The following is a 24401-nucleotide window of genomic DNA, read 5'->3' as shown; positions in this document are numbered from 1 at the left end:
TGCGGGCTTGGCTTTGTCCCCGAGGTGGAGCGGGTCCAGTGCCATCTCAGCACAGGCCCCTGAGACTCGTAGTCAGTCGGCATTACAGAGACGATTTGAATGTGAAGCCCTGCCGCCCACCCCCACCTGTTGCTACAAGGGGCATAAATAAGGTGAAAAAACGACGGTCTTTTTCTGGTGGGAGGAGATTCAAAATTAAGGGATATTGTGAGAAGGGAAGGATTTAAAAGGGATCTGAGAGGCAACCCTTTCACACAGAGGGTGGTGTGAACATGAATCAAGCTGCAAAAAGAAGTTTTAGAAGCTTTAGACGTGACACGGTTGGCGCCAGCGTTTGGGACTGGGATTCGAATCCCGCGCTGTCTGTAAGGAGTTTGTACGTTCTCCCATGTATGCGTGGGTTTTCCCCGGGGGCTCCGGTTTCCTCCCACTGTTCGAAATGTACCTGGGGTGTAGGTCGATTGGGTGTAAATTGGGTGGTGCAGACTCATGGGGTGAAATGGCCTGTGTGTCTAAATTTAAATTTAAATTTAAAAAGTGGTTATAACTACAACTTCTGAAAGGTATTTAGATAAGATGCATAAATAGGGAGGGTTTGTGTGGATTCAAGCTGAATGCAGCAGGCAAATGGGATTAAGCTCAGTTAGGCAGCATGGAGAAGTTGAGCCGAAGGGCCTCTTTCTGAGCAGTAAAACTTCATGACTTCTGGGGTCCTTGGTGTTCTTTGTGGATGACTTCCTGGTTTATTATTTATCCCACTGAAATGCAACCACTGGATATCTTTTACAATGTTGTTGGAGGCCAGGGACTATCTCGATATCTGCAACACTTCGTGTTTTCCCTCAGCTGCCTACTCTCTGACAGCCAAGGTTCCACTCTGTATAAACTCTGGCATGCACTGAAATGGGCTGTTTGCATTCTCTCCACAGGGCTTTGAAACAAGTGACTGGTATCTGACAGAGTTCAAGCTTGAACTTACGTCTGTGCCTCTCAGCACAGATCCATCGATATGAGGCCCCAGCTCAGAACATGTTAGCATTCCTGGAGTAATGCCATTCGGTCTCTTTAAAGATGTGCATTGTTTGGGATCTCTGACTAGGGTCGATAGATGAGTAATTTATGTTCAGCAGCAAGTAAAGAGAAAAGTGAAGAATTAACATTCATTTATTGTTGGGCTTGGAGCTAAATCAGTGTTTTTTTACTTCCTGGAACACTACACAGTCTGCCAATATTCATTGTCACCAGGCCCCTCCCCAATTCTCCATCCAATGATGCTCTTACAGTCACATCCTCATCTCTGGGCCTCCGACATCCATTCAACTCCCTGAAAGTTCTCTATTACATATCGCCATCGAGTTGGAGAGCATTTTGGCAAGGGAGGGGCACCTTGGCACAATTCATCCTTGCTTTTCATCATCATCTGTTAGATTGTTGCAATGGGTTCAGGGAGCATGGTGTGGGCTCAGCTCCAGGTCCTGTGGCTTTTGGATTGGCATCAGGATTATGTGAGCTCAGCAGTCCTGCCAAGTCTATCCTGGGGGATGGGGATGGGGACATACCAAGAAACAGCTGGAGCAACAATAGCAGAGACAATTCCGTTGGTAAGCAGTTGGGCCTACAGTGGAGATGGTTTTATGGGATGTAGTTGGGATGACAGTGGAGAAGTCGTTGGGATGACAGTAGAGACAGTCCCATTGGGAAGCAGTTGTCGTGACAGCGGAAACATTTCCATTGGGTAGCAGTTAGGGCTACAGCTCAGACAGTTTGGGAAATGAGGCTACAGTGGACACAGTTCCATTGGGAAGCAGTTGTCGTGACAGCGGAAATATTTCCATTGGGTAGCAGTTAGGGCTACAGCTAAGACAATTTGGGAAATGAGGCGACAGTGGACACAGTCCCATTGGGAAGCAGTTGTCGTGACAGCGGAAATATTTCCATTGGGTAGCAGTTAGGGCTACAGCTAAGACAGTTTGGGAAATGAGGCTACAGTGGAGACAGTCCCATTGGGAAGCAGTTGTCGTGACAGCGGAAACATTTCCATTGGGTAGCAGTTAGGGCTACAGCTAAGACAGTTTGGGAAATGAGGCTACAGTGGAGACAGTCCCATTGGGAAGCAATTGTCGTGACAGCGGAAACATTTCCATTGGGTAGCAGTTAGGGCTACAGCTCAGACAGTTTGGGAAATGAGGCTACAGTGGACACAGTTCCATTGGGAAGCAGTTGTCGTGACAGCGGAAATATTTCCATTGGGTAGCAGTTAGGGCTACAGCTAAGACAATTTGGGAAATGAGGCGACAGTGGACACAGTCCCATTGGGAAGCAGTTGTCGTGACAGCGGAAATATTTCCATTGGGTAGCAGTTAGGGCTACAGCTAAGACAGTTTGGGAAATGAGGCTACAGTGGAGACAGTCCCATTGGGAAGCAGTTGTCGTGACAGCGGAAACATTTCCATTGGGTAGCAGTTAGGGCTACAGCTAAGACAGTTTGGGAAATGAGGCTACAGTGGAGACAGTCCCATTGGGAAGCAATTGTCGTGACAGCGGAAACATTTCCATTGGGTAGCAGTTAGGGCTACAGCTAAGACAGTTTGGGAAATGAGGCTACAGTGGAGACAGTCCCATTGGGAAGCCGTTGTCGTGTCAGCGGAAACATTTCCATTGGGTAGCAATTATGGCTACAGCTAAGACAGTGTGGGAAATGAGGCTACAGTGGAGACAGTCCCATTGGGAAGCATTTGTCGTGACAGCGGAAACATTTCCATTGGGTAGCAGTTAGGGCTACAGCTCAGACAGTTTGGGAAATGAGGCTACAGTGGACACAGTCCCATTGGGAAGCAGTTGTCGTGACAGCGGAAACATTTGCATTGGGTAGCATATAGGGCTACAGCTAAGACAGTTTGGGAAATGAGGCTACAGTGGACACAGTTCCATTGGGAAGCAGTTGTCATGACAGCGGAAACATTTCCATTGGGTAGCAGTTAGGGCTACAGCTAAGGCAGTTTGGGAAATGAGGCTAGAGTGGACACAGTCCCATTGGGAAGCAGTTGTCGTGACAGCGTAAACATTTCCATTGGGTAGCAGTTAGGGCTACAGCTAAGACAGTTTGGGAAATGAGGCTACAGTGGAGACAGTCCCATTGGGAAGCAATTGTCGTGACAGCGGAAACATTTCCATTGGGTAGCAGTTAGGGCTACAGCTAAGACAGTTTGGCAAATGAGGCTACAGTGGAGACAGTCCCATTGGGAAGCAATTGTCCTGACAGTGGAAGCATTTCCATTGGGTAGCAGTTTGGGCTACAGCTAAGACAGTTTGGCAAATGAGGCTAGTGGAGACAGTCCCATTGGGAAGCTGTTGTCGTGACAGCGGAAACATTTCCATTGGGTAGCAGATAGGGCTACAGCTAAGACAGTTTGGGAAATGAGGCTACAGTGGAGACAGTCCCATTGGGAAGCATTTGTCGTGACAGCGGAAACATTTCCATTGGGTAGCAGTTAGGACTACAGCTCAGACAGTTTGGGAAATTAGGCTACAGTGGACACAGTCCCATTGGGAAGCAGTTGTCGTGACAGCGGAAACATTTCCATTGGGTAGCAGATAGGGCTACAGCTAAGACAGTTTGGGAAATGAGGCTACAGTGGACACAGTTCCATTGGGAAGCAGTTGTCATGACAGTGGAAACATTTCCATTGGGTGGCAGTTAGGGCTACAGCTAAGGCAGTTTGGGAAATGAGGCTACAGTGGACACAGTCCCATTGGGAAGCAATTGTCGTGACAGCGGAAACATTTCCATTGGGTAGCAGTTAGGGCTACAGCTAAGACAATTTGGGAAATGAGGCTACAGTGGAGACAGTCCCATTGGGAAGCAATTGTCGTGACAGCGGAAACATTTCCATTGGGTAGCAGTTAGGGCTACAGCTAAGACAATTTGGGAAATGAGGCTACAGTGGACACAGTTCCATTGGGAAGCAGTTGTCATGACAGCGGAAACATTTCCATTGGGTAGCAGTTAGGGCTACAGCTAAGACAGTTTGGGAAATGAGGCCACAGTGGACACAGTCCCATTGGGAAGCAGTCGTCGTGACAGTGGAAGCATTTCCATTGGGTAGCAGTTAGGGCTACAGCTAAGACAGTTTTGCAAATGAGGCTAGTGGATACAGTCCCATTGGGAAGCAGCTGCTCCTGTTGGATGTGGCATCACCGAGAAGCAGTCAGGAGGTGTGTTAACTATGGTGGAGGATGAGTCAGTGCGACGAAATGGGGAGGAGGTGGTGATCATATGCTGGGCTTAATGCATTACCAGCAGCTTCCAGGAGTCAGGAGCAAGGGTGAAGGAGGTGCGATGGATATTGGGCAATAGCTGCCTCAGAGGAAGTTGCACGATCTTCGATCTCTAGCTGGCTCTGAAGGGACTTTCTTTTTCTTTCCCATTTTTATCTAAATAGTGCCAGAGTGTGGCGAATATTTGCCAGCCTTTGAACAATAGGCAAAAGAAAGCTTTTCACGGTATCCCAGTACATATGACAATAATAAATGAAACTAAATCTAAATTTGCCTGCATTAGGTATTCATGCCTCTATCCAACTACTTAACCAAATATCATTTTTAAACACTGTATCGTTCCTCAGATCTCCTTTAAATTTCTTTTTTCTATGGCCTAGAGTTGTAGGGCGTACATTTTGTACCTAAGACTCCACCACCCTTGGAAAAAGACCCTATCTATGGAATGTACACCCTTCATAATTTTAGAAATCTCCATTATCTCTTCTAGTGGGAATAAATCTCTCCTAATGTCCATAATCTTCCATTCTAGGTGTGGCAACTTCTATTTTGAGACAGAACCTCTTGACATCTTGTGGTGATTCAACCATTATGCTGGCCTCACTCCTACTGGCGCACTGCAGGGGGCAACCACTGTACCTGCAGGTAGGCCACCTGGGAAGCTGGCTCCACCTTCTGGCTGTCAATCACCGGCCCGTAGAAAGATTCAAGCCAGCCCCTTTGGGAGCACAGACATGTGGAGCCAGGAGTGTACTGAGCTCTGGTGTGTACAAGTTTAAGCTAATTAAGCCTGTTGTACAGTCCGTGGAATTTGCGTCAGAATTATTCGCGCAGCAGTGCTCACACAAGATCATGCTCGAAAAGAACAACTTTATCTGGAGCAGCAAAACCATATATTCACACAGACATTTGTCTTCTTCCTCTGTTGTTTCTCCTCTGCACACAGCATGGCCTTCAAGCTCTACACCAGGCACACAGGAAGTAAAGAAGACAGACAGGAAGTAAACTGTAGTGGCGGTATAGATAGTCCACAACTCCCAGAAGTCTAGTGAACCGGCACGGGATGTCATAACGTCATGACATCATGTCGTGGCGTGCATGGTTCATTGTTTTAAAAGAATACTTGTGTGTCTCGAGTAAATGAGTTCTGATTTACCTGTATCTGTGTGTGTCGTTATTTCACGTTCATCAGCCACCACTACATTTTCAGTGGCTATAGTTGGTGACCCCCAAAGCAAGCTTTTGGACCAAATGAATACTGCAGCTGTTTCTATTAAGCTACTGCCATTCTGGACGGCGGAACCAGAGCTGTGGTTTCAACAGGTTGAGGCACAATTTCACCTCAGGACGATCGAGGTGGATGCGACTCATTATTATCACTTCTTCAGTGCCTTGGACTAAGCCATTGCCAAGTGAGTCAGTGACGTCCTGCACGATCCACCAGAGCCTGAAGAGCACAAGTATGACACTATAAGGGCACTCCTGCTGTGAATTTACAGCATGTCCCATAGAGAGAGAGAGAGAGCCACCAGACTGTTACACATGGAGGAGTTAGGTGCATTTTGGTGTATCATTCACTCCATACTCTGTTAATATACTCCTTATAATTTCAAATCTTATTTTCAGCAAAGTTTAATATTTCTACTTCTCCCTTAATCTTATGCGCCTGTCCAAATGTTTACTTTCTGTGATATGATTAATAGAAAGAATTACGATTAGTGTTTATTACTTTTTAAAATGCTGCTCGCCTGCTTGATGACTTCACTATTCTTGGATTGTTGGAAGTTCCAGATAGTTACTGATTCCACCTGCATTGAATTTGTCCATCGTTATTGAATGAAGATCTACTGGGACCAATGCCTGAAGAGGGCACACAAAATCAGTGAATCGGTGCGGACTCGAAAGGCCAACCTGGCCTGTTTCCGCTCCGTAACTGGTTATATGGTTATATGACCGCGCCCCATCCAAACTCATGCTGTGCCTGGCATCTGGCCAATGCCAGATATGTTATTTGAACAGCTCTTCCTGGAGAAGATGCCAGAAGACATTAGATTCTTATAATCGCAGAGTTCTTTCAAAGACCCCAGGGCAGTAGCTGCAGAGGCAAACACCATTTGGCTGGCAAAACAACACACCAAAAGGTCTTCAAACAATGTCATTGCATCACAGTTGTCCACGCCCAGCACCTCCATTGTTGACACTATTTCCCAACCCAACGCTCTCAACACACCAGCTCCTATAACAAGGCAATGTCTCAAATCAGGCAGACAGCCTGTCGACAATTCCACCAGGTGTTTTTACCTCTGGAATTGGTTAATCAATGCATGTAGGTGCCTGCCCCCTGTGCATTCTCAGAGAAATACCCTGGCCAATCGTCGTTAATGGCTGTGGCGGTTGGCCGAAAATCGAAGAGCCTTCTATGTTTTTGGGATCAGCTAGCCCAACGTAAATATTTGGTGTAGACACAGGATCAGAGGTTAGTGTCTTTCCACCAACCGGTTTCGATACATATTATCCTGCCCCTAACCTCCGATTCACAGCAGTCAATAGTTCCAATATATCTGCGTATAGCACCAGAAAAATGAATGTTTCCTTAGAATCAAACACGCCCCAAATATAAAGCACAATGGTGTCATTAGCTTGCGTACTCCGAAAACATAATAACATCTTAGCAACACTTTATAAAAACATCAAAAAAATGGTGTATTCCCATTCAGGCTACTAAAAAAAACTGTCCAATCATACATTTGGTCTGTGACAATAGACAATAGACAATAGGAGCTGGAGTAGGCCCTTCGGCCCGTCGAGCCAGCTCCGCCATTTTACAGATCATGGCTGATCACTACCATCAGTACCCCTTTCCAGCCTTATCCCCATAACCCTTAACTCCTTTACACTGTGATCATTCTATTATGAAGGCCACTGCCACCAATGATGTCTCAACAGGCACTACTTTGCTTTGGGCGGATCTGGTGTTGTTGGAATGTCCATCTTCTTCAGGGGGCCCGGGGCCCTCTTCCAGCATCTCTCTCTCTCTCTGCAAAGTCACTGGGGAACACACTTCCACAGTAGTCTGTCTCACCATTGAAAACTCCATGGAACTGTCCGCCCCTGAGCATGTATCATGAAGCAAGCACAAGTCCTGATGTCTGCGGAAAACATGACTGTCATTCAGCTTAACGACATAGGAGATGGGCCCACTCTGCTTAAGAATAACCCTGGTTAGCCATTGCTGATTGTTTGTCACATAGACAGGTCAACTGGTTTTCACTGTCTTCTCGCACATGTTGATCATGTCCCTTTTTTGGCTTTTCCTGCTTTCTCTTCACTCTTGCCTTCGTGTCCGCGCGCAGCGGATCCAATCTTGACTTGGGCCTACGCCCCATCAACATCTCAGCTGGAATGCGTGTAGTTGTAGTCTGCGGCGTAAGGCAGCATTTAAACAAGAAAAGACATCCTCTTCAGGTCTTCCTTCACTGGCTGAACAGCCTGCTCAGCCAAACCATGTGAGGCTGGGTGGAAAGGGGGCGTCTGAAATTGACGAATGTCATTCTGCTGCATGAACTCACTGAACAGCTCACGGGTAAATGTCAGGCTAGTATCAGTGGCCAGAGTGTCAGGCAACCCCTGGACTGCAAACACTTTCCTGATTTTGTCTATGGCTGAGTGGGCAGTAATGTTGTCCATGATGTGAGTTTCTATCCATTTGGAATGAGCATCCATCATTACTAGAAACATCTGCCCCATAAAAGGGACAGGAAAGTCCAAATGTAGCCTCAACCAGGGGCAGTCTGACCACTTCCATGGGTGCAAAGGAACTGCTGGTGGCATTTTCTGATTAATCTGAAATTGCCTATATGATTTTGCCTTGTTCTCCAAATCCTGATCCATTCTTGGCCACCAGATGTAGGATCTTGCAAGGCTTTCCATTTGAGACACTCCTAGATGAGTCTCATGAATTTCTTCCACAATCTTTGAACAGCCAGGGGGAGGGACAATGACTCTCGTCCCCCAGAAAATGCAGTCATCCTGCAGACTCCATTCTGTCTTACATTTGACATAAGGCCTCATTTCCTCTCCTTCCACGCTACTGGGCCATCCTTGTAAAAGAAAAGTCTTGACTTGAGACAGGACTGGGTCTCTCTCTTTATCTAAGTTGCCTTTACAGATGCCTCTGACAGCCTTCAAATGAAAACCCTGTCTCTCGAGGCACATATGTAGTGTCCGGTGTCTCAGGTAAAGGTAGATGACTCAACACATCGGCATTTTTATGATCCCCACCTACTCTGTTCATAATAGTATTCTGGTAGGCTGACAATTGAGAGCCCAAAGCTGTATCCTCGCTGAGGCTAGCAGTGGAATGCATCTAGTTTCACTGAACAGGCTCATCAGTGGTTTATGATCCATATAAATTATGAATGCACGTCCATAAAGGTACTGATGAAAACTTTTGACTGCAAAAACAATAGCCAGACCTTCTTTGTCTAGCTATGAATATCCCTTCTCAGCAAAACTTTTAGGCTTCTCTGAACAGTGCTCCATTACATGTGAAGGAACTGTCCCAATTCCATGGGGCGAGGCATCACATGAAAGAGTGATCTCTTTATTTGGGTCATAGTGAATCAACAGCTTCACTGAGTTGAGGAGTTCTTCACATCCTTGAAAGCTTCCCCCTGCTCTTCACTCCACTACTACTTGGTGCTTTTGTGCAACAGCTTGTACAGTGGGGCCAAAACCCTTGAGAGGTCAGGAAGAAACGCCGTAATAATTCACCATGCCCAAAAATGATCTGTTCCGTGATGCCCTTTGGGCTTGGGGCATCCTTGATAGCTCTCATTTTGTCCTCCATCAGGCAGAGCCGCTCAGCTGTGATCTTGTGTCCCAGGAAGGTCACACTCGGTGCCCAGAACATACATTTGCCATGCTTCAATCGCAGCCCTGCATCTGAGATCCTCTTCTACACCTGTTCCAAGTTAGCCAGATGCTCCACCTCTGTAGCCCCCGTGATCAAAGTATACAGCGCTATGTGCAGAATCCCCTGCAGCAAGGTATTCATTGTTCTTTGGAAAATGATGGGGCTGGACACCATTCCAAAGACCAGGCGATTGTATTTAAATAATCCCTCATGCATATTAATTATGACATATTTCTTTGAATCCTCGTCAAGCAGTAGCTGTTGGTAAGCATGGCTCATGTCCAGCTTGTGAATAGCTTATCCCCTGACAGGGTCACACACAGGTCATCTTATTCACCATGAGCTTATAGTCCCCAATTACCCTCACCATTTCGTCTGCCTTTAAAACTGGAACAATGGGAGCTGCCCACCTTGAAAACTGGATGGACTCAAAGATTCCCAACAGCTGTAAACGTTTCACCTCCTTCTTGACCTTGTCATTCATGGCGTAGGGCACTGCCCTGGGCTTAAAAAAGACTTTGTATGGCCTCAGGGTCAACATTGAGTTTCACAGTCATGCCCTTCAATATGCCCAACTCATCCCTAAAAATGTCACTGTTCCACTGCAGAATGTCCTCCGCTGTGTGTGCAGATTTAATTTCATGCCAGTTGAGCCGGATTTTACGAAGCCAATTTCAGCCCAATAGACTGGGCCTGCTACCTTAAGCAACCACCAGCATGGCTTCCACCTTCTGACCATCAGCTGAAATATCCTTAAATGAGGTACAGGTCCTGAGATTGAGCTTTGATAGCCTGAAGGAAGGCAGGTTGGGCCCCCGTGTCCTCCTATAGGCCTCCTCACTGATGATCGAAGCTGTGGCCCCTGAATCAATCTCAAACATAATATCCTTTCCTGTGACAGTGACTGTGGCAGAATATTGTTCATCTCCAAACATATTGTAAGCATATCCTGTCTCTTCATCTTCTTCTTCTAGGTAGCGTGTGGCTGCTGGAGACTGTTGAGCTTTTCTCTGCTCAGGTTGAACTCCTGCACTTCTTAGCTAAATGTCCCTTTCTGCCACAACCATAGAAGACAGTGTCTTTGAATTTGTACTCTTTGCATAGTGCGACCCTCCACACCGAAAATATTCCACCCGCTTTACCTGTATACCAGTCTCCCTCCTGACTTGGTACACTATCAATGACTGTGCACCACCCCGCCCCCCCAAACCCATGTCCTTTCTGGATATACTTCGCATTGTTAGCAGCCATCTCCATGCCTTGGACAATCTCTAGGGCTTTCTTGAAAGTCAGAAGTGGGGTTTCTACCAACAAGCAGCATTGTATGGTGTCATTATTAATGCCGCATACCAATCTATCACGGAGCATATCATCCAATACCAGCCAAGATCACAAAGCTCCGCCACAAAATTGACCACAGACTGTGCTGGCTTCCTGAAAAGGACTATCACAGGTTTTGGATTGTGGTGGTTCCCCATGAGCTTGACCAGTTCATCAAATGGAATTTCCCCCTGGTTTCCACGGTGTGGCTAAGTTCCTTATTAAATTGTAAGTTTTTGCCCCACACACACTCAGCCGAATAGAGTGCTTCTTAGCCTCCTCAGTAATTCCATTATCACAGAGAAAAGTGTCCCAACTTTTCTTTATTCTTGGGCCAATCCTCATTTCCTTCTACAAATTCACCAATAATTCTGAACGTAGCCATCCAAACACACAGCTCCAGTTCAACACTTCCACAAAACCAATCTCTGTGTGTATATATGGTTTTGCTGCTCCATATAAAGTTGTTCTTTTGAGCTTGAAGTTGTCAAGTGGTTCTTTTTCAAAATAGAAGTTACCACACTAGGTAATATCCAGGTGAATCTTTTCAGCACTCTCTCTCTCTTTCTTGCTGCCACATCCTTCCTGTGGTCTAGCAATCAGAACTGTGCTCAATACTCCAAGTGTGGTCTGACCAATGTTAAAGGTTAAATTTAAATTTAAACATACATTACAGTAACAGGCCATTTCGGACCATGAGTCTGTGCCGCCCAATTTACACTTCATTAACCTACACCCCGGTGTATTTTTGAAGGATGGAATGAAACAGGAGCCCTCAGGGGAAACCCACGCAGACACGGGTTGTTCTATTTTCTATGGATGAGTTAGGTCAAAGGTACCAAGTTGAGTGACTGTGACTTGATGCTGTGGGACAAAAGTGCTACATCAATGCAAGCTGCGAACTGAAACATTCCTGAATAAACAACTGTAGTTTGAAATCACCCTCTCTGCCAGCCCCATAGAACCAGCAAAGTGAATGGAAAGGTTGGAACCACTCTGAAATTTGAGCCTTCAGAAGGGGCCCTGTGGTTCAGCACAGTCCTGCCAGTGCCAGGGCTGGGTGGAGCTGTATTCAGGATCTTTTAATTGAACCCCCAGGTCGAGATTCTGTGAAGGGATGAGCTCAGAGTAAATGATAAAATTGTTGACTCATTAGAATTGAATGCATTGTTTCAATATGGTATCAGATTATCAACAATTTCAAGATCCTTGGCCATGCAACTTGTAGCTATTAGACTTTCACTGAAATGAGAAGGAGTTATGACTGTTCTCTGAAAGAAAATAGGCTTTTTTCTGAAAGTATGTATGTAAGCTCACGTGTGTACGTGTGTGCACATGTACATGTTTGTATGACTGTCTGTGATGTGTGTGTATGTGTGCATGACTGTCTGTGATGTATGTGTGCACGTGTGTGTTTGACTGTGTGCATGTGTGTGTGTGTGTGTGTGTGTGTGTGTGTGTGTGTACACATTTGAAGGTAAACACAAACCACATAATAAAATGGCTTCACTTCACCTCGTGGAGGCAGAATTTAGTATTTATATTCTGGTATTTAACTAATTCTTAGGCCAGAATTTTTGAGACTGGGTGGATTTTTCTTTCTTTCCTTGGAATGTCTCCCCTACAAGGTTGATGCACCATCAATTACTCGAAAGACTGTTAAGAAACCAATAGCCTTTTATTCAAAGAACACAAACACATCCATACTATTCGACTGTCCTGCACTGAGGAGGGGGCTGTGGAACAGTGACCTTTATACAGGAGCCTGTTGGGAGGGGCCACAGATACAATCGACCAATACCGGTGTGCCTGACCGGACAATTACATGCAAGAGTGGTTTGCCGCAAAGGTGATCAGAGCAAGCGATTCAGTGAAGACGAGAACCCACTTGATTGCCTACAGCTGCAGCTGTCAACAGTTGTCTGACCAGGAGAAGGCGGAATTGTTGCTGATAGGATAGAGACCAATGGCTGAAGCATCTTTGTTTCAGATATGCTTCTGACGTCACAGCTTCTTAAAAAGCCTTGTTCTTTGGGCAATGTGATGGCCATCTACAGAAGACTTGGCTCCCCTCTCAGAGCTCATTATACATGATATATGTCAGGAATACACTGACAAGAATGCAGTGAAGTGAATCAAATTGGTGATCAGAAATTTCTGATGTGAGTGTTCAGCCTAGTCACTTGTGAGCTAATACATTAAGAACCCAGACACGAATCATTTCAGTGGGACTAGAAATGAACATTAGTGCAATTCTCATACACAAACTTAGCACAGGCAATATGTTACCAAAATACCATTGTAAAGATTGCAGCAAATCTATCTATATTCACATCTAAGCAAAAAAAATTCCCAGAATCAGTTACAACACCACATTCCCACATGGAACAGTTATAATCTTTCTTCTTCTTTGGCTTGGCTTCGAGGACGAAGATTTATGGAGGGGGTTATAATCTTTAAAGCACTGATAACCTACTGTCCTGTTGATACATAAAAAGGGAAAAGTCTCAATGGTTATGGGGCTCTTTGTGAGGCCAAGCCCAAGTCCCATTGCTGAGGATACATTTTAACCACTGGAATACATGCTGTTGGCAAAGGGAGCAGACAAACATCATTTTCTCATTCCTGGCGTCAGTACACGGGGAAAGGAATATAACATCACAGGCTGGCCTTTCTGGAGTCATTTTGTTCAAGAGAAAACAGTTGAAAACTAGAACAGGATGTAGAAAGCTGCTGGGTGCAGCAAAATCTACCTCGTTATGGTGATTAGAATATGTGTCACAACTGATTACTCAGTTGGGAATCACTGGGTGCTAACTCCACTTTGGTCTATTTTTACAAGCAAGCTGTTGGATTGTTAAGCTGACTATTGATGCTGGATGTCCTCAAACATTCAATGGCAAGATCATATGTCATCCTTTTTGTGCTATTTATGTATTCAGTTTGTGAGAAGTTGTGGGAAGTTTGGCCTTGAAACTTTACCAATGATGCAGTCGTAATGTTTCATGTCATACCTGTCATAGAATGTACATATGCACCAACATTTTTACTTGCAGCAGGCCAAACAGATTTTTCATGAAAATAAAATGTGCCATAGTCAGAATATATTATTTTAAATAAAAGCCAACTGATGGTTTTAATTTCTTCAAATATACCAGAGGGAAGGCCAAGAGGCAGAAGAGGGTCATTCCAAGCTACTGCTCGGGGAGGTGTTGCAAAGAGGATGAATTTTCTTTCCTCTGGCACAAATGAGAGACAAATAATTTGCTGAACTTGCCAAGTTGAATGTGGTGTTGAGGGGGACTTACAGAGCCTATGCTTTGATGTGTCGCTTCTTTTACACTGTATTCTCCCATTGTCCATGAAATATAGCAAAAAAAATATTGGCCAAACAAAGAACCTTCCTACCACGTATATTTTGTAAACACCCATCTCAAACTCAGGTGAAAATTGCTGATTCAAGGTATGACAATGTCTATGACGCATGGGCATGGTGCATACAAGATCAAACTTAACTGAAAAAAAATGTGGTGCATCCTTTGTTTCATGAAAAGCCAATATTCAACAAGTAACAAGCTTATTGTTTTGTCTCATGTTATCTGTTCATCAATGGAATTGGTTTGTGTTTTGCTTGATTATTTGCCCAACGTGTTTAAGCCAAGAGATTTCTGTACTTTTGCCAGTGGAACACTTCCCTCACTGTGACAAGATGTTAATGGGAGATATGCCATTGAGTAAATCTACACGCAAGCAAATTGGCACCAAAATGTAACCTTGGAAGTTAGATGAAGGTGACGCAAAACCCAGCGAGTGGAGCCACCGTCTCAACCCAAAACTTGGGTTGCTGTCAGTGCGATGTTTTCCCTGTGTCCTCCAGGTGCTTCCATTTCTTCCCACATCCCAAAAACGTGCAGGTTGGCAGATTAATTACCTCTATTATAGGTAGGTAGTAGAATCGGGGTGGGGGGGGGGGTGTTGGTAGAATGTGGGGCGAGTAAAACGTGATTAATGTAGGATCTGCAAATGGGTTGAGAGTCAGCATGGATTTTGATGTGGAAACTGGCCTATTTTCCTGCCTACAATCCTATGATAAAGTACAATGTTAACATACAGCTAATGACCACTGCCTGCAAAAGGTACAAATCCCTTCTATTACTCATTTGAATACAGCTAAGCAGCCATGTCAAGCTTGAAACCATGCCCCCTGCAACAGCTCACTGTGGCTCCACTGCTGTGTTGGGGCACTTCCCATCGCAATCATATGATTATCTAATATCTTGCAAGAGAGAAAGAAAACTGAGGATAAACTAGCCTGGAAAATTCCTTTGGCCTTTGAAACCTATTAGGAATTCATGAGGACAGAACGTTATCCATACAGGTACTTAACGTTGGCCCGAAGTTATCCCTGCCCCTGTAAGAACTGACTCAACTCTCATTTGAACCCACCCACAGTCAGTCCCCTGGCACCATTTCCACAGGTTCACTCTCCTCGGGGTTAGGATGAACTCCCCATTGCTAATCTATAGACATCCATTTACAGGCTCCTAAATCTGTTAAAGATAAATAATTTATTAATATGCATGCAATTCAGACCACTGAAAGTCATCTTTAAATCTAAACAGCAGTGAAGTAAATGAACGAGGGATCATGGGGCTATGCTGGAGGTTATTTCATCCAGAAGTCATTGTATTAGCCTTCTTGTGGAATCTTTCCACTTGCAAGGAGAGTGAAAGAAAGTAAACAATTCCTATTTTATATTTCCTTCGATGTTTGTAAAAGATCATATTAATGTAATGTGAAGCAGAAAGTGAAAAGAAGATAAAGTAGGGAGTAAGAAAGAGGGAGGTAGGAAATTACAGCAAATAGAAGCTATTTGGTATTGTTACTGTTACAGCAGAACCCATTTCATAACATACCTCAGCAGACACTCATTGTCGGAAACCCTTCCAGTAAAGAGGAACACATTTTGAAGTAAGAGCAATTACATTCTCATTGTTCCCAAAAATTATTGTTTATTAAGTACTGTCAGTCTCATTTTATTTTTAAAAAAGTTTAAAATTACTCATACAAAAGATATATTTCCCTTTGAAAGATATTCAAGATAAATAAACCCCAATATACATAAGAATCCAAAGTACCCATCATTATAAAGAAAAATAATTAAGACTTGGTTATTAAATAAATTTACATCTGTTCACAGCATTAGAGAACTACCCAGACACCAGCAGAAAAAAACCCACCACATGTGAAAGTGCTTTATCAATCATTGAGAGAGCTTCTTAATTAGTGTGTCAGAAAAATAACAGAAACTGTTCTGCACTTGTTTAGTACCTGGACTAGTCCTATAGTTTCACAGAAACAAATCTTTCTTTCCTCCATCCACCTGTGAATGGCGATTGAAAGATACAAATGCAGAAGAATCATTTTGCTCCCAGCTGTCTGTTGAGAACCTACTTCTTCCATGTCACGCCTACACTGGCTTCAAGGGATTGGCTTCGGGAACGTTCTGAGCAGTCTTGCGTCGGCACAAGTACACCGATATCCCAATAATAATGCTCAGAAGCAGCAATGCTCCAAATCCTATTAGAGCGTAGACACCGATGCTGTAATCTAGACAAAGGAGAGAGGAAACAAAATGCATGTAATAGTTGTGGGCAAAGGAAATGGACCACAAATTCTGGCAATCAAATTGCAATAATGTATGTGTAAGGTAAAACATCATGAGATGGGAATGTGTAAGGAGTTACCCTGTGCGGGGCTGTAACAAGATGTGAATGCATCCTTGTACTTACAAGATAAGAGAGACATTGATGGATTGAGAGGCAGGAAGCTAGCAGGGAAAGGATAGCAACAGTTTTAGTCATTGGACAAGTAATGATATGATGATGTTCTAAGCACGTATCCAAGGGTATAAAAAATCACCATTTTGCTGATAACGGCAGAATGCATTCTCCGACTAACATTGTTAGTCGCAAGTGTTACAATCCGGTAATAAAGAACAAAGAACCCTGATTTCGACTCAGTCTGGTGTTTGTCTCACTCATTCATGAACAAAGCAGACCTAACAAATGTTAGAAATGCATAATGAATGAGCAGTTGAAATGTCATCTTACGTTACATCCAAATATTAACTTTGATGGATCCTGGCCCTCCCCTCATTGATAGGAGGGCAGGGGAGCTCAGCAACATTTTGCGAGCTGCTCCCGGCAGACCCTCAAGCATTTGACGGGGTCATGCACTTACCTTTGCCGGGAGCGGCGTCAGCCGCCGCTGATGATGTAAGCCATGTGACACACGTGAGTAATAGCACGCATGCGCGAGTGTGTTAAGTGTCAGTCTACGGGTGATGGATCTCAGGAGGAGAGTGAGAGCATCAGGATCACCCGCATGGCAGTGAGCCAATGAGAAAGGTCAGAGGAGTTTAGTTGGGTAGTGTTTGAGGAGTTGAAGAACACAATGTTCTGTCTCGTGAATAATAAAAAGAAAGTTGACTTCATGGTGTGCTGGAAGAAACGAGTAAGCGTATTCTTTGTTTGTTTGTAAGCCGTAGTAAATCAGCGCTGTTTCATATTACAATTCTCTCCTTTTATTCTAACACTAGCAGAATTACTATTGTAGGACTGCCTACTCAGAGTATGAGTTGACATGCCTAGATAGCACACAAATCAAAGCTTTTCACTGTATTTCAGTGCTCATGACAATACAACAATTCATGTCCAGCAATCTGTCTTTCATTATAGAACTGACAATACCCCTTTAATGGCAATGCTGATTAAAATTGCTGCACAGGGCTCCCTTTGGCACATACGTCCTTGGATCATTAGTCCAGGTAGCTGGGTTATTCATACTGCAGCAAGCCCACTCCAGTTGCTCTTAACGATAAAGCACTGTGATCCTTGCCAAGGTTCCCTGGGGATCATCTAAATCAATGGTTCTCAACCTTTTTCTTTCCACTCACATCCCACTTTAAGCAATCCCTATGCCGTCGGTGCTCTGCGATTAGTAAGGGATTGCTTAAGGTGGGATGTGAGTGGGAAGGGAAGGCTGAGAACCACTGCTCTAGACCCAATTGTTACTGCAATATTTTGCTTGAGAAAAATTGTCATAGGCCCATTTCCTTTGGCGTTATGAAACCGTGGTCTTCTTCTTCTTCTTCAAAGGAGGCTGCTGCCCGCCAAACTGTGAGGCGCCAAGATGCACGGTTTGAGGCGTTATCAGCCCACTGGCGGTGGTCAATGTGGCAGGCACCAAGAGATTTCTTTAGGCAGTCCTTGTACCTTTTCTTTGGTGCACCTCTGTCACGGTGGCCAGTGGAGAGCTCGCCATATAATAAGAAGACCGCAGAGCCCACCTCACTGACAAAAGGCAAAGGAGGAAAAACCCAACACCCAACCCCAACCAACCAATTTTCCTTTGCAACCGCTGCAATCGTGTCTGCCTGTCCCGCATCGGACTGGTCAGCCACAAACGAGCCTGCAGCTGACGTGGACTTTTTACCCCCTCCATAAATCTTCGTCCGCGAAGCCAAGCCAAAGAAAAGAAAGAAGAAATGAAACCGTGCACATAACGAGTCAATTAGGTACGATAAAAACAGAGGTTTTCCAAACTTTTTCTTTCCACCCACATTCCACTTTAAGCAATTCCTGACTGATCACAGAGCTCCGGTGGCAAAGGGAATAAAGTGGTATGTGAGTGGAAAGAAAAAGGTTGAGAACCACTGATCTAAATCAAAAAGGCGATGGAAACAGGGAAATGCTGCCACTAACAAATTAACCTAAGTTGTGCAGTATCATCATTAGGAGATATATAGAACACCTTCTGCACAGTACGGGCCCTTCAGCCCACACTGTGATGCTGACCTAACAACCAATTCTATCAACTGTCTAGAATTTCCCTGCTGCATAACCCTCCATTTTCCTTAGTTCCATGTACCCGTCTAATAGTCTCTTTAGAAATCCCATTGTACCACCACTGATGCCGGCGGCACATTTGATGCACCCACCACTCACTGTGCGAAAAACTTTCCTCTTACATCCCCCCCTGTTCTGTTTATTCACTGTCAGTGTGTTTTAATCCTGGAGCTCTTTACCGTTGTGAGAGTAACCCCACCTCAAGAATGAGTGCTCACCAACTGGATGGCATTAACATTGACCTCTAGTTTTGACCAACCTACTCTCTGTTTTACCTCTCTTCCCCATCCCTCTGTCTTCTTTCCTCCAGCTCTCTACTCCTTCCATCTCCATTCACAGAGTTATACCCTTCCCCGTTTGCTGTTGTGCTCCCTTCCCTTATCCACCTATTACCTCTTCCTCATGGGCCTGTGCTCCTCACCCTGCCATACCTTGATGAAGGGTTCAAGCCTGAAATGTTAGTTTTGTATCTTTATCTTTGCTATATAAAGTACACTATTTTACCAGCTGAGTTTCTCCAGCACTGTTTTTGACACCTTAAGAACTGCTGCAGTTCAAAGACGTGACCTGCCCAACAACCTCTCAAGGGTAATTTAGGATTGGACAAAAGTGTTGGTCTTACCAGTGGTGCCAACTTTGAAAAAGTGCGAAAGCTACTATTATATAATGGAGTGGTCCTTTAAAGTCAGCATCTGCTGGAAACGGGAAGGGTAGTCTTTCAAACAATAATTTGGCTGGGGCCTAAATGAATCGTGTAATATTTATCTTTAAACAATCAGTATTCATCTCTGTCCGATGCTCCTAATGACTAAAACATTTTCTAATTTGGTAACCAAGAAAGTAACATGGTATTGAAATAGGGCTCATTTAAACTGCATGTCGTGCAGAAGAGAATTATATTTGTTTAACTATTTAATTATGTTCATGCTGACTATTTGCCAATGGTCAACAGTTGAATGTGATAAGGAATGTCTTAAATCAGCTTTGAAAAGATTCTGGGGTGTTTTCAGCCTGTACCCCTTCAGGTCTGTAAGGCTGGTAAGGGAGATCGGGTCCATAGAATCCTGGAGTGTGCAGAAGACAGCCATCCTCTCTGCACTGGGTCCTCGAGAGAGGGCTGCTCAAGTAATCAGTCCTGTATACCTCGTGCTTTCAAGAACTTCACCAATCCCCCCCTTGAATGTTACAGTCAAATCTGTTTCCATCATCTTTCAGGATACCTTATGTAGTTTTCCTTTGTTTGGCACCTCCCGCTTCATTGACAATAGCCTTCAATCACTGTCACTTAGGCCCTTGGCTGAAGTTTCCTCTTGTTTACTCAGGTGGGATGATTTCGAACATCTCCACTGCATCTTGTCCATTACCATTGCATTAAATTCAATTTGTTGCCAATTTGTGTAGCATTTGCATATTTCATTATCATGCACCCGATATTTAAATCTAAATCATTCATGTATATTGGACAAAGCAAGGGCCAAGCATTTAAATTACTCTTTATTGGCACCCTTCCAGTTATCCCCCTAGATCCCCTTTGCATATCATCCTTGATGTATGGTATTCAAAACTATTCAAAGGCCATTGAATGGCAAGGATGTGTCAGAGAGCCCTGGACCCCTTCGAACCAATATTTATTTTTACTTAAAATAAATTTAAAAATATTTTTTGAACTTTCATCTTGCACCTTAAAAGGTGAGTGTGAAGATCTCAGATAAAGGAGGGTTAGGATATGGATAAACTGCAGGCAAAAGGGACTGGCCCAGAATGCCAATTTGGTCAGCATCGAGGAGTTGGTCCATGTAACGATTAAAACCTTGTGTTTTTGATTCTTAGGTAATTTTGTGCCTATCTCTTTAAGAGAACTATTGTTTGTAGTGTTACCATAGCGTCTAAGATGTAATATGTCATAATATCCACCCAGGCTAACCGTTTGTTCATTCTACAAGATGTGAAGGAAGCGTGAGCATGAGAAATTTTTCTTTGAATTGTGTATCTCTTTCAAAGCTTTTTAGATCTCCATATATCTTTTGTATTTCTATCATACAGTAAATGTTTTATTATTCATCGTTATGAAAATCTTAATGCAAAGTTATACGAAATATTTATCCATTTTATCAATGAATTAAAACTACATAAAGTAACAGCCACGTAGTTTGATTTGTTGGATTAAAGAGATCTCAATTTTGGATATTGCTGCTCATGCTTTGGAAGATGACACTTTGAAAAGAGGAAATATTAGAATAAAGAAAGAGTCGTCTACAGGACAAAGGGCCAATTCTATGCTGCATGAATCTATGGCTCTTTCAATCCATGGATTCTGCTTGACCCAGCAATTCTTTGTCTGTTCAAACCTCATTGGCTATGAAGTCAATGGTTAACAACACCCCAAATAATGGATCCTGAAATTTTCTTTGCAAATGAAATATTTATTTTCGGATGCAGAATGGATAGTTGCAATGACATACCTGAAAGAAAATCGCCTTTAGAGGATGTGCATTGGAATGAACTTTTTTGCCCATACTTGTATGGTGATTTGATATGGGGTTGAATGGTGAAGCAGTAACTGACTCCTGGGTCAACATCCAAGATTAGCACTTGATCTTTTGCAATTACAGTTTTCTGTTGAGAAAGAAAAGCAATTATTAGTAAGTCCTCAGTAGTGTTTCCCTATCTCTTTCCATACTTTGTAAACTTGAAAGTTTTATCACCTTTGCTGCAATTTTCCTTGTTTTCTCCATCTCTGATTCCTCCCTCCCCTTTTCTCTATCTCCACACAAGGGTTAGTGACCAACACTCAACACAGGCCTACCATCCCCAAAAGCTATCTTCTCTCCACCTATTCCTATCCTGTTTCTTGTAAGGACTCTATTCCCTTCTCACAGATCTGTGATACCTGTCCGCTGACAGCACATCCTATATCAGAAGGTGCATAGGTCTGACTTGGGAGGCCACGTCTTCCTGCTCTTCATTTTTCAGGCCCTTCCTTTGTCTTTATCTCTACTCTCTCACTGACCAGATAACCTTGTTTATAGCCAATTGCCACGCTTGCCCCAGTTTTACCCTATCGGAGACATCTGCTTCCCCCACCACCAATGCAGCTCACAAAGTTTCTCTTCTTTCTTCACCCAACTAGGAGCTGGTGAAGGAACTCAGCGAGTCGGGCAACATGGGCAGAAATGATCTGTCGATGTTTCAGGTCAGGACCTTGAATGAGACACGATAAAGGGTTCCAGGGCATTGAGTTCCTCTGGCAGCTCACTGTCCCAAGTGAGCTTTAGTTCTGTTCTTCCCTTCTTAGTTTTGAGGAAAGGTCTGAAACATTAGCTCGGTTTCTCTTCTCACCAGATGTGACCTGAGTTGCTGATTTTTTCCAAATGTTCCTGCTTTTACTTTAGACTTTCAGCATCTGCAGAAATTTGCTTTGCTCTCCATTTTCCGTTGTTAGTGCTTTCCTTTCCCCTCAAGCAGAACTTCTAGTTACCTGGGGTTTAAACGGCATCAATCCCCACTTTCTGTTCTCACCCAATCTGCACCAATCCAAAGTAAAGACATGGTTCTCCTTTCTCTCATCTTCCGTTCCACAACATTCAACAGACTACCCTTCGTCATTCCCACCATCTTGAAAAAGATACATTTTAAAAATTAAATTGATTTGCCACATGGTAGGAGCCAATTCCAGCCATCGAAACCTGTGCCGCCCAATTAACTACCAAACCCATACATTTTTGGAGGGTGAGAGGGAGGAAACTGGAACACCCAGAGAAAACCCACACAGGTCACGGGAAGAACCCACCTCGGAACACAAACTGCCTTGCCCTTCCCTTCCAACGTTGCAAACAGATGGTCTCCTCCACACTTCCATAATAAGTCTACCAGCATCCACTTCCCATTGGTAGCACAGTCTCATTCCCAATCTGCTTCTTAAGTCTTTGACCTTTTGTATTATCTTAGCAAAACCCAATGTAAGGTCAAGGAAGAGCAGCTCATCTTCCATCTAGGTATGTGGCAGTCCTTGTGGACAAACCAGCTCTAATAAGATCATGAGATCTTATGATATCGGAGATATTAGGCCCATCGAGTTTGCTTCGCCATTCCATCATGAGCTAATCCATTATCCACTCGGCTCCACTCCCCTGTCTTCTCCCATAACCTTTGATACCCTAACCATTCCAAGACCTATCAATCTCAGCCTTAAATGAACCCAACAACTTGGCCTCCAAGCTGCCCATGGTAGCTCTGGCAAAAGAAATTCCTCTGTATCTCAGTTTTAAATGGCTGACCTTCAATCCTGAAATTGTGCCCCTTGTTCTATACTCCCTTACCATGGGAAACAACTTTGCTGCATCTACTCTGTCCATGTCTTTCAACATTCAAAATGCTTCTATGGGGCTCTCCCTCAATCTTCTGTACTCTAAGGAAAACAATCCAAGAGTTGTCAAATGGTCCTCATATACTAATCTCTTAATTCCAGGAATAATTCTTGTGAATCTTTTCTGATCCTTCTCCAATGCCAGCACATCCTTCCTTATATAAGCCCAAAACTCTATCCAATACTCCATGTGAGGCCTCACCAGTGCCTTATAAAAGCCTCAACATCACCTATCTGCTCTTATTCCCCATTCTGATGGATATGAATGCCAAGAATGCATTCACCTTCTTCACCAATGACTCACCCTGGAGGTCAACTTTTAGGGTATCCTGCAAGAGGACTCCCAAGACCCTTTGCACCTCTAGATTTTGAAATTTCTTCCCATCCAAATAATCCTTTTATTCCTTCTACCAAAGTCCATGGCCATACACGTTGCAACATTGTATTTCATTTGCCACTTTTTTGCCTATTCTAATTTATTTAAGTCTCTCTGAAACCTATCCATTTCCTCCTCAATACCTACCCCTTCACCTGTCTTTGTATCATCTGCAAACTTAACCAGAAAGCCATTAATTCCACAATCCACAGCATTAACATACAATGCAAAAAATGGCCTCAACATTAACCTCTGCAAAACACCACCAGTAGCCAACCACACTAGGACCCTTTGATCCCACTCTTCATTTCCTGCCTATGCTCTACCCATGCTAATATCTTTCCTGTAACTCCACAGGCTTGTGCGGCACCTTGTCAAAGGCCTTTTGTCAAGTCTGCTTGGGGCTTTCTCAGAAAATTGCAGTCGTTTTGTCAGGCAAGATTTTCCCTTAAGGAAACCATGCTTAATTTGCTAATCTTGTCATGCACCTCCAGGTACTCTGTAACCTCATCCTTGACAATCAACTTTCCAACCACTGAGGTTTGTCCAACAGGTCTATAATCTCTTTTCGGCGTCCTTCCTTCCTTTTTAAATAGCAGAGTGACTTTTGCAATTTTCCAGTCCCCTGGAACCATGTTTCTTGGAAGATCATTACTAATGCCTCCACAATCTCTGTAGCTACTTCTTTCTGAACCCATTCAGTGTCCCAAGCACCTTCTCTCTGCACTCACCTCTCTTCCTTGACAGCTTTAAAAGTCTGGTTTACTGCTAATGTCTTCCTCAGTGAAGACAGATGCAAAATACTCATTCAGTTCCTCTGCCATCTCCTTGACTCCTATGACAATTTCTCCAGTATCATTTTCTATCAATCTTTAACTACTCTTATCTCTCTTTCCACTTTTAATATACTTAAAAAAGGTTTTAGTATCCTTTTTGATATTATTTGCTAGTTTCATTTCATTTTCTATCCTAACGACCTTCTGTATAAAAACTCCCCAGTCTTCTAATGTTCACCCTCATTTTTGCTTCCTCGTGTCCCCTTTCTTTTGATTTTACTTTGGCTTTGACTTCTCTTGTCACCTAGAATTGTGTTATTTTTCCATTTCCATTCCTTTTTGGAATATACCTGTCCTGCACCCTCCTTATTTCTCACAGAAATGCCAGCCATTGCTGTACAGTCATTAACCTATAATATTTTAAATCCATAAGACAGGAGCAGAAATAGGCTCTTCAGCC

At 43.7% G+C, this 24401-nt stretch overlaps 1 protein-coding gene across 1 annotated transcript in view; it reads right to left on the bottom strand.

The window, feature by feature from the left end:
- Window positions 1-15505: 15505 nt before the first annotated feature.
- The window catches only part of f3a (coagulation factor IIIa), a 51120-nt gene continuing 42224 nt past the window's right edge, over window positions 15506-24401 (bottom strand). Inside the window, exons 5-6 of the mRNA XM_069939085.1 lie at window positions 20886-21039; window positions 15506-16123 (exon numbers count right to left, since the gene is read on the bottom strand). Coding sequence (XP_069795186.1) covers window positions 15984-16123; window positions 20886-21039 — 294 coding nt within the window. The 3' untranslated portion in view covers window positions 15506-15983. The remainder of the gene's footprint in view (window positions 16124-20885; window positions 21040-24401) is intronic.

The sequence above is a fragment of the Narcine bancroftii genome, chromosome 5 (genome assembly GCF_036971445.1).
Source record: "Narcine bancroftii isolate sNarBan1 chromosome 5, sNarBan1.hap1, whole genome shotgun sequence".
Lineage (NCBI taxonomy): Eukaryota > Metazoa > Chordata > Chondrichthyes > Torpediniformes > Narcinidae > Narcine > Narcine bancroftii.
This window is presented reverse-complemented; position numbering and strand designations above follow the sequence as displayed.